The 10,745-nt window shown below is 40.8% G+C and overlaps 2 protein-coding genes across 2 annotated transcripts; one reads left to right on the forward strand and one right to left on the reverse strand.

Annotated features, from left to right (window-relative positions):
• Positions 1-2,412: 2,412 nt before the first annotated feature.
• Positions 2,413-4,534, reverse strand: LOC114357967 (uncharacterized). Its single transcript, XM_028311802.1, has 2 exons — positions 4,210-4,534; positions 2,413-3,176 (listed from the first exon to the last, which is right to left on the reverse strand). Exons 1-2 carry the CDS (start codon positions 4,397-4,399, stop codon positions 2,620-2,622), a joined length of 747 nt encoding a protein of 248 aa, XP_028167603.1. The 5' UTR covers positions 4,400-4,534; the 3' UTR covers positions 2,413-2,619.
• A 3,241-nt stretch (positions 4,535-7,775) lies between these two features.
• LOC114357968 (uncharacterized) lies at positions 7,776-9,540 on the forward strand. The gene is made up of 2 exons (XM_028311803.1): positions 7,776-8,238; positions 8,786-9,540. Exons 1-2 carry the CDS (start codon positions 8,079-8,081, stop codon positions 9,415-9,417), a joined length of 792 nt encoding a protein of 263 aa, XP_028167604.1. The 5' UTR covers positions 7,776-8,078; the 3' UTR covers positions 9,418-9,540.
• The last annotated feature ends 1,205 nt before the right edge of the window (positions 9,541-10,745 follow it).

Here is a 10,745-nt window from a genome sequence, read left to right on the forward strand (position 1 = left end):
ACTTGCTAATGATTTGCAAGGAGCTGCTTATAGTGGAAATATAGAGGCACTACGAGATGAGGCTGCTCAGAAAATAGAGTTGAACGCATCTAAAATGAAAAGACGCTTTGACAAAAGTCGGAGGGACAGTGCTCCTATTCCAGTTGGTCAATTAGTCATGGTTGAGAGGAAAATTTTACGACCTGGACTGTCCAGTGGAAAATTAGTTCCCAGGTATGCGGGACCGTATAAAGTGACTGCCGTGTTGCCGAACGATCGCTTTGAGGTGACGTCGTCCACGAAGGGAAAGCGAGCTTACAAAAATATTGTTGCACGTGACAAGATTAAAGTGTGGTGTCACAGATATAAAAGTTCCTCATCTGGCGAAGATTGATTACACAATTAATTTTAGATTATCTGTTTTTCTACGCTTGCCTACGGGGCCTCTACAGCGTATACACTGTACTTGCTTTCGAAGCCTTATATCACTATTCTGTGAATTATTAACTCCTTGCCTTCGGGGCCTACACAGCGAGTAATACCTGCTTTCGGAGCCTTAATTCACCTTGGGTGTAGTGGCTGACACTTGCTTTCGGGGCCTACACAGTGTTTTGCCTTAATTTGCTCTCGGAGCCTCACACCATACTATCTTCATAGCGTGTTCTCTTACATTGCCTTGTCTATCGGGACCTTATGGTGCTAGTCAATAATGCTTGCTTTCGGAGCCTAACAGCATTGGTTCAGTGTTTGCCTTAGGGGCCTAACAGCATTGGTTCAGTGTTTGCCTTAGGGGCCTAACAGGATTGGTTCAGTGCTTGCTTTCGGAGCCTAATAGCATCTGTTCAATGATTGCCTTTGGGGCCTAACAGTCTTGGTCTAGTGCTTGCCTTAGGGGCCTAACAGCATTAGTTCCGTGCTTGCCTTAGGGGCCTGCCAGCACTAACTCAGTGGTTGCCTTCGGGGCCTTGCCACTATCAGGCCACTCTCTTCCTTGAGAGGGGATGACATCTTCCTTGGACATCGTGGTGACAAGGCGTGATGTACTAGGACCGCTGCGACGTGGTGGTGGTGGAGCCTGCAGACGCTGCTGCTCCAAAGGTCATCTTCGGAGGACCGAAGATGTTGCAGGATGGCCGAGTTGTTAGCGGGTTAAATCGAATCTACGCATTCCATCACTATTCAATCGATGACTCGTGCACTTCACTACGATCTGTCACTTGACTTTCGGTATTTTCGCGCGTCTAACAATGCTAAATGTTTTAATGTTCAAGTTTGCTAATAAATGTGGTTAATAAGTAAATTCAGTCTTTATACTACTAAGAATTGAACATCGCATAACGATGTTAAATTATGCACATGGGAGGTCTGACACTTGCGATATTGTAAGCTGTTTAGTTAGTTAACTCAGTTCATGAGAAATAATGTTCTTATTACTTGTAAGCTTCATAAAATATCTACGAGTTGCTTACACAATATTATGTCAATTAAAGTAGGGATCTTTTGTACAGTGCCTGAAAAAAGAGTAGGTCTAGGTACCATATTTCAAATTCTCAACATATTTTCATACAAAGTATGCATTGTTAAATGGAACTAACCATTAATCGCGCGATTAGAAAGGTACGAGTTACTGTTAACCAAATTAATTAACTTTTCGATATTATTTTCGTTATAGTAACCTATATCATAATTTATTATTAGTGTTAGCATGTAAAGATGAAACTAACCAACTTAACACTACGTATGTGTGAGTATTTGCTACACCTTTAACAAAGCTCAGAATTCCCGCCAGTATTTCGATATAGCTTCGTAAAACAAAGAGACGAGCAAAAAATCCGGGCAAAACCAACTCAAAACTGCAGTTCAACTTTGGGAAACTCAGCTGAAATCCGGCTCGACATGAAACAACTAAGCATTATTGTTTTTGCAATTTCTGTTGCAATAAAATGCAAGTGCAGTTTCCACCAGCAATTTTTGCGAACGCATTTAGTTTATGTTTTGCCACTTCAATTTTGGCTCACGATTTGTGTTAATGCGATGACGCAATCACACAAAATATAATTTTGTGGCAATGATGTGATTCATCATTATTATTTGATATACTTTATGCCCATACCTAATTGAAATTATTATCACCATTCGTAAGGCTTAGTAGTCAGATTAACTGAAGCCACCTGAAGCTTAAAATTAAATAAATCACCATAATCTTAAAATTCTTAATTTTTGATGAATTTGTGTCTATACTATCACATTTGGGAATCGAACCCAGGAGTTAGCAAGTCAAACGTCTGTCTAATAGTTTATCGAAGTTAATTCATACAAGTACCCGCGTATGCTTCTTCTTTACTGAAAGTCAAAATATTCTATTCGTAATTTAATTTTCAGATGAATATCGGATTTGCAATAAAATATTGGGACATGTACTTAAATTGTGTTTAATTAAAAATACTGAATATTTGTATTTTAGCCTACTTGTCGTTTATACATAGCTGTAGGTACTCTATCAAATGGAAAATATTTGCTAATTAAGTACTTATAGATCATACATTAAAATTTCAATTAAATTATCCATCTTCATTAGTATCAATCACTTGATAGCGTCACGTAGTCAACCTATCTAATCTCTTAGATCTACTATTAAAACTATTCCTGTTCATTTTTCGTATGAGTCAGATCGCAGCTCATAGGGTCCCCATACATCGCCAGCGTTATCTCTTCCAACAAAGCTTGATTGATCTTATTTCTCAACCGAATCTTCTGTATGGAATGTAACCTATCCATTTCGGGGAGAATGCTCATCAGAAAGTGGTAATTATCGGAATTCCTCTCACTGCTGCGTCTTCTCTCCATGGTTTTGCGTCTCTTTCTTTCGAATTCTTGGTAATCTGAGCTTAATTCGAGTTGGCGTTTGAATGACCTGTCCCCTTGGTGGAGGGGAGAATCCGGAGGGGAGGTCAGAGTGGCCAAAGGGAGGTTGTCAACGAAGTTGTCGTGGCTCTCGTTGTCGCTGGCGGTGGCCGGCTCCTCGTCGTCCTCGATCAGGTCCTTGCACTCGTCCTTCAGAAAGTCCAGATCTTGGAAGTACTTCCACAGGGACTTGTAGGTATAGTTAGGGTCACTCGTGTGCATTTGCGGGTTCTTCTTCAATTCTTTCCGATACGCGTCCTTGAGGTTCTTCCATTTCTTCTTCAGCTCGACCACTGAAAGTAAAAAAGCATCTTAACGGAGAAAATAATGAGTGATATTTTTGAAGTATTACTCCCTAGTAATCCCTAGTTGTCTAGTAACAATTTCTCCAAGCGACTAAGATACCCTTATCTTAGTCGCTTGGAGAAATTGTTACTAGACAACGACCAATATACCTAATAAAAACTTAAGTAGGTTATTAGTCAGTCATATTAGCAACATTGTTGACTGCTTATGTGACGCATTAAGCAAATTATGGGCTATTATATTACTGACCCATGCCGCGTAAAGGTCAGGTGCGATCATTATACTAAAGTTATTGCTGCAATAATGGATCTCTGACCTGCTATTAATTTAAACAACATTTGATTGATAAATTAGTACCTATCTATGTTCTTCAGGGCTATATTATTAAAACAGTATTTATTAAATATGGGGTATCTCGACCGAAAATAGAAGTAGTAATTAGGAGCCAAGAGATTTATCATGCCACTACAATATCATCTAAATTTTATCCATTTAAATTACTAAATCACACTACCAGTACCAAGTATTTATAACAAAATATTGAATCAAATTAATTACACAATCATACCTACTATAGTAACTACTTACCTATAAATTTTAACAAAAATACCGATTTACCCACTTAAATAAATCATTATCCTCCTTATTACGCGAACATTAACACATTCAACGCCGGCAACGCGCTGTATATTATTTCCTGCTATTCTTATTGTTTAAATAAGCTTTATTCTGTATGTAACATGACAGATGACATCCCGCCTACCTACAGCACCACCACACAACAAAAAAGTAAATTGAATATTATGTCATTGTGTGCATGCAACGCCGCGCACAATAAGTATGCGCTAGACGCCTCGCACACACCGGTCACCGGTGGTTATCTGCGTTCTGAGCGACATGCCAAGATGATTGGACTCGGGTTCGAATACCGTAATCTATGTAGCATGCAAAATTATTTGCAGTATTTATGTGCTCTTCTACTCATTTTGTTGGAATATTAAATCCTTATTAACAACTTACAACCATAATTCGGGAACAACGCGTGTATCTCGTCCCAACTTTTCTTGACGATGTGCTTGAGCTTGTACTGCGGGTGCTTCTGCTGCCAGATGGCGGGCCGCGCGCCCACCTCGGCTATAAGCCGCTCGGTGTCCTTCTTCATTGCGTCGGCAGCGAACATCAACGTCCCCGCTATGATGTCATGAGTCATGTACAACGGAAGATTAAAATTTCACTTTTTAAAACAAACGACTCCGATTATAAATTCCAAATGACGCGATTCGCTCCGCTCCGCGCTCACACGTTCGCCCGAGTCCCCGCGGCAACGACACTAGCGCCGGGCGCGCCCCACCCGCGGGCCGCCCCGCGCGCCGCGCCGCCCGCCGCCCGCCGCGCCGCCATTCCGCTCCGCTTCTTGCGCGAGTTGCGGAACATACGGAACAATATCATGCTCGAAGACGCTGCGGCGTCGGCGACTGCGACTTGAAAACTTGTAATTGTTTGGTGCAAATAAATAAGTATGGTGTTATTAAAAGCACATAACATATACACTCAACATCAANGAACCAACAGAATTCAAGGCCCTTCTAATGGTACTGCAGTGGTCTTATTCTGATAAGTAGTAAAGAAGCTATGAACGAAAAGATGTGAATTATATAAGGTGTTATTTTTTATACTGATCATACTTTACCAACGCATCTAATAAAATCATACAAATACAACCCAAGTGTTTTAAAAAAAAATTCAGGCTAGTTTTCGAGTAAAACGACAAAGAATGTTTCGAAAAAAATAAAAAATAAATCATCCTTTGAGCGCGGTGAGTATTCGTTTACGCACTATCGTAGTAGCCGGCCGAGGGCAACGACCGCTGCCACGTGACGCGCCACGTGAGTCGGCCATATTGATATCGCTGCCAGTCGCTCCGCGCCCACAGCCCGCGCCGAGCCGCCGATCGGCATGCGGGAGCGCAAGAACATAAATAATCATCCCAGTCCGTCTAATGTGCCCAAACGTATTGTATGTGCGAGTTATTACAATGCCGCGCTTGATAAATAACAAAACGCAGGTGAAATTATGTTTCGGGCACACTAACTGGCCGACGAGAAACATTGACGAGTCGAAAACCTTCACACCTTGCTTGTTTGGAGCCGCGCAGCGCTTAAGGGAGCGCAGCCGTATCCTGACTTGACGAGATCCCGTGCGCTTCGAGGACGAAGTTCTGGATTTCAATTTCAATCACCGGCACAGTGCTGGCGGTACCCAGATGCGAGCGCCGCAGACGGCGGCTTTTGCGTAAAAATATGGAATGCCTTATCAAGGAGTTGTTGCCAGAGGGCCACGTCCGCGACCGAGTTCTATCGATGGATATTGCGGAAGTCTACCCAGTCTACAGTGTGATTTGGACAGATGAGTGCTTGTTTACGCGAAAGGGACTTTTTCCGTAAAAAAGTTAGTGCGCGAATTGTGAATACAACATCCGACGTGGTGTCTAGTGAACAGCAAGCAAGTGTGCAGCCCGGCTGGAAGCATTACCTCAATTCGATCGTAGCTAGATTAGACAGTGCAAGACAGTGTTTACGTGAACATTCAACAAAGGCTTGACGTTCAAAATGTATTGTGATTAGTGTAATAATAACCTAGGAACTTTAAATAACAACATCCAAAATAGGTAAATGTGTCAATAAGTAAAATCAATGAATCTAATCTAAAGTGTGATGACAAATCATAATTTAGGAATTAAAACCAGGAAAATTGATCAGTGAGTTTTATTTACAACACCTATTCATATTCAATATTAGGGTGCATTTCCACTGAAGCGAAGCGAAGTAGTAATAGGTATGTACCTATCAATTTTTTATTACGTCTCTAAATAAATTGCGCAGGCATTACGAAAGCGTAGATATTGAATTTCAATTTCTATCTTTTTTTAAATTTCTAGTTTAACGCGGATGATTCGCCTCGGTTCGTTGGAAAAGTCCCCCGCTATTACACTAATGAAAATACACTTATTAACCTACTTATGTGGCTAGATTTTGTTTCTCCCAGCGCGTAGTACCTATTAACATGACGTAACGTCGTACATACTNTTAATCGTAACTTAACAGTTTTATAGTCATAATAAATGGCTATAGCGTAACTACCTATTTTTTGAAGAAGTGACTCTGGATCCTTGTAAAGACACATTTTTGGGGTAAAAACCTTTCCTTTAATGAAATGAAGTTTAGAACTAGGCTTTCAAATGGCACCAATGTTGGTGGGAAGTGGGGATGCATACGTTTGATAAGTGCTTGTCGCAGGAGGTGCGATTTATTTGATGCCGAGTGTATTTGCAGAACATAAACAATTCTTTTGACTTTTACCTAACTACTTACGAAGTTATTTACTTCAAAATTTCAAAATTAAAAACTACATCTTACAAAAATAAGATGTCAAAATTAAATGATACTTGGACTATCGAAAACATGCTGAATCACGTGACAGATATTGTGAAAGAACGGCTTGTTTGTTAACCATGTCGATGCCTCAGCAAAATTGAATAGTAAGGTAAGTACCTATCAAAAATTAAGTACAACTTATATGCCAATGTGTTTGACAACTTATGCAAACTTCTTATAACAAACTAGCGGCCGCCCGCGACTTCGTACGCGTGAATCTCGTTTTTCCCGTTAATTCCCGTTCCCGTGGGAATTTCGAGAATTCCTTTCTTAGTGCACCTCTACGGTACCTAAGCTAAGTCCCTTCCAAATTTCAAGTGCCTACGTTTAGCCGTTTAGGCTGTGCGTTGATCTGTCAGTCAGTCAGTCAGTTTCTCCTTTTATATATTTAGATTTTAAGTCTAACCGTCTACTTTTTTCAGAGAAGATATCGCCCTGTGTTTTCGAAACATGCTTCCATCCATCGAATGCCGTTAGTTCGACTGAAGCGCGACGCGACACGGCGCGCGGGGCGGCCCGCCGAATGTTCGCCTCACGACTCACGACACGACACTCTTTGCTTTGTTTTCCCCAGCCGATAGCATCGGATTACATACTGGTTGGAGTGAGGTGGACAGATTTTGTCGAAAGATTTGATTTCATGACTGCCAGCTATCGTTCCTAGAATCTTATACTGATAAATGTTGGCTGGTGATGACGCTTGAATTCCAGTTGGTAAAAAAATTGTGAGTTGACTTTTTTGTAAAGCTGATAGAACCACATTGCACACTCTTGCCATATAAGATGATAATTATGGCTTTTAAATGAATTAATGCAAGAGCATGATAAATGACCATAATACCTTGCTTGTGACATGGAGTTTGTAGGATGCGTACAAGAAGCACCCTCATTAGTTTCAGCCCGCTATTAAATTGGTTGATACAAAAATTTGATAGGTATATGATACCCAAACGTCTCACATGGTCCAGCAGGCTTATGTTTCCACCACTACCAGAGCAAAGAATAACATAATACGCAGGTAACCTGAGGCAGCGACCGCGACCGACGACTTGACGTGCCCTCCGAAGCATGGAATCATCTTTCAGAGATAATCAGGTTGATTCAAGCAAAGACTAAACAACTTTAGAACTTCCAATCAGTTTACAACTTTGTGTAACAGGGAATCGAATCCGGAACGTGTCAGTGGTAATCAGACGGCAGACGAGAATATGCGTTCAGAATGCCGACAGCGCGTCGAGTCTATGTCGACGGGTTCCTATGGGATTGAGGACGCTTCGTGATTAGGAGCCCACGCGTGTCGGCGACTCGTGCCGCAGCAGGGGCTCGACAGACGATCGATACCCGCCCGCCTCCCCGCCGCCAGTGTGCGTCGCGCTGCGACTGCGGTACAACGTGTCCTCGACATTTGTGCTTCGCGGTCGCTACTCCAGCAGTCTGCAGCAGTCGAGTGACACAATGACTCAACGCGACGAAGGAACCCTCGACAACAACCTCAGTTTGATAGTGGAAATACAAAAGTATGAGTATTTATACAACTTCAACATGCCCGAATATTCTAAAAAGGACATGACCGAAAAGGCGTGGGGCGAAATATCCAAAAAAATTGGCGTCTCTAGTAAGTTCAACGAAGTAACTATGTACATACATTTATTTCACAGGCTGCAGGAAATGTTAATCCTTTGGGAAGAGATTTAGATTTGATTGGACATAGCTTACATTACTTTATCTGTTGATGGGGGCGTTAATGCCATATTTAGAACCTTATTGCCTTCTCTTAAGGTACAAAAACATTACGGAAATATACCACGTCATGCCTGTTTAAGGGTTAAACCGTAATGATTTTCCTCTTAGTTTATTTCTGTAACTAGTTTCAATTTATACGTATTAATATGATACAAAAAAGTTAATGCTTAGTTTGGTATTATTATTTGGATCGTAATATTTGCATCGCAGCCTCGACACCGCACGCTTAGATCGATTTAACAATACATAATTTATTTTATATCGTGCAGTGCTGTGCAGGTAATAAATAATTATATACCTATACGAGCAATACAAACATGAATTTACTTTTGATTAACGATAAGTATCTGAAAAAGCATTAAGTAAGGATGATTAACCTCTAATACATTTAAATAAAAAGATTTATTATTTTTTTTCAGTAAACGATTGCAAAGAGAAATGGAGAAACATCAGAAGTGCATTTCTAAGAAGTTTGAAAACGACTGGAGGTAAATCGAAACGGCCTTACTATTTGAGGGAAGAGCTGAAATTTGTTATGCCGTACATAAAGCCCCACCACCAGTCCGTCGTCGGCACGCTCTACAGCAGCAGCGCCGACTCCGCCGAGAGCCGGAACATCATCGAGCTGGACGTCAACGACGTCATCGCGGACGAGAGCCACTTCGGGCTCCAAGACGTGCCCATATTCGTTGCGGCGGGGACCACGGTGGTCCCGCCAGCGAAGAGCCACTCGTCCCCGACCGCTGAAACTGCAGCAGAAACTCCGACAGCTCCGACAGTTATCGAAGTCGAAACTAGCCGGCGGAAGAAACGGAAACGGGTTAAAAAAACAGATTTAGAAAATTGCTTTCGGGATTATCTGACGTACAAAAAACAAAAAGACGAAACGAAAAAAACGACCACTGAAAGCAGTCTACCTCAGCCGACGTACAGCCACATCCAGCATTTTTTCATGAGCTTGATGCCTGACATCGACAGCATGACAGAGGAGCAGGTGCGCCGCTTCAAAATAGAAGTATTGATGTTGATTGACAAGCTGAAGAGCACCTAGCAGAAATAAGATTATTCCCGGAAGGTGATGCACATCGCACGCTCCATTTGTGGGAATTGTATCAACTTGATGCTCTTTGATGTGGAATTGGAAAGGAACTAGTCAACTTTTATAAATTGTGTACATAAGTATGAAAAAATATATTTAATAAGACGTTGGTAATAATAATTTTGTATGTAAATACATTTTGTGTTTTAAAATACAATGTAAGTCTCGATCTCGTAATCTTTCTAAATATATTTTTACAAGTATGACTATTCAGTTTTATTTATCATTTTTATAGTGTTTTTTCGATATGAATGTGATTTGTACAAACATGATCTAATAATATTGATTAAACAAAACAAGTTCAAACAAATAGATTCAAATTTCTGTTCACCAGCTTATTATAACTCTATTGTATTTCCAAGGTGACCCGCAACAATCATAATGTAAAACAAAAAGAAATTTAGAAAAATCTGTAAATTGTAAGTTACATACATCAAATGCATTGGTTCATTACCTTTTTGCAGCGTAAGGGTTAAGTACAGACTGTGTAAATAGGCAGGGCCGACGCATCGCATTGGACCCCTGATCCCGTCACTCGGCCTTTTCAGTCGTCTTTTTGTGCAGCGAGTGCACTCGTCCGCCGGCTAAGCCTTCGACAGCTCGGAGCGGGGGCCACAGCAAAGTACAACGGCATACATTTTGAAATTGTGAAAGTATAGGCTTGAATTATAATATACAGGGTGTTGATTTCAATACCCGCCATATTTAGGGAGTAGATTAAGTAGCTTATTCTGATCACGAATCAGCAAAAAAACTGACTTCCAAATTGTTTATTATTATTTTTTAAATATCTACGATTTCCATAATCGACCACTACAGTGCAGAATAGTCCCCCAACGCAAACGGCGCGCGGCGCTCACCCGGTGACCCGGGCAAACGCTGCACCCCCCCGTCCCGCGCCCCACTACCCGCGCTCGCCCATGAGTCAGTCAACTATCAGCCACAATCAGCTGTGAGTTCAAAGACGACTACTGGACAGAGCTTAATCCAAATCTACCCTAAAAATGTAATGAGTAAATTAGTTACTTACACCTTATCATGTTACGAGTTTATTTGTTGTTCTAAAAACTAATTANTATAATATATATACATAAATAAAACATTAATCTGCATTGGAATTTTAATCCAATGATTGAAATTCATACAATTACGGGCTAGGTATTTTATTAGATAGGACATCAAAAATTCGTTCAATAGTTATTATTAATAGGTTAAAAGAGCAAAAACTCTAAAAACTTATTTTTATTACCTCAAAGAAACGTAAATAAATCGGTAACGGA

Source organism: Ostrinia furnacalis, unplaced genomic scaffold (assembly GCF_004193835.3).
Source record: "Ostrinia furnacalis isolate ACB-3 unplaced genomic scaffold, ASM419383v2 OfSCF3547, whole genome shotgun sequence".
Lineage (NCBI taxonomy): Eukaryota > Metazoa > Arthropoda > Insecta > Lepidoptera > Crambidae > Ostrinia > Ostrinia furnacalis.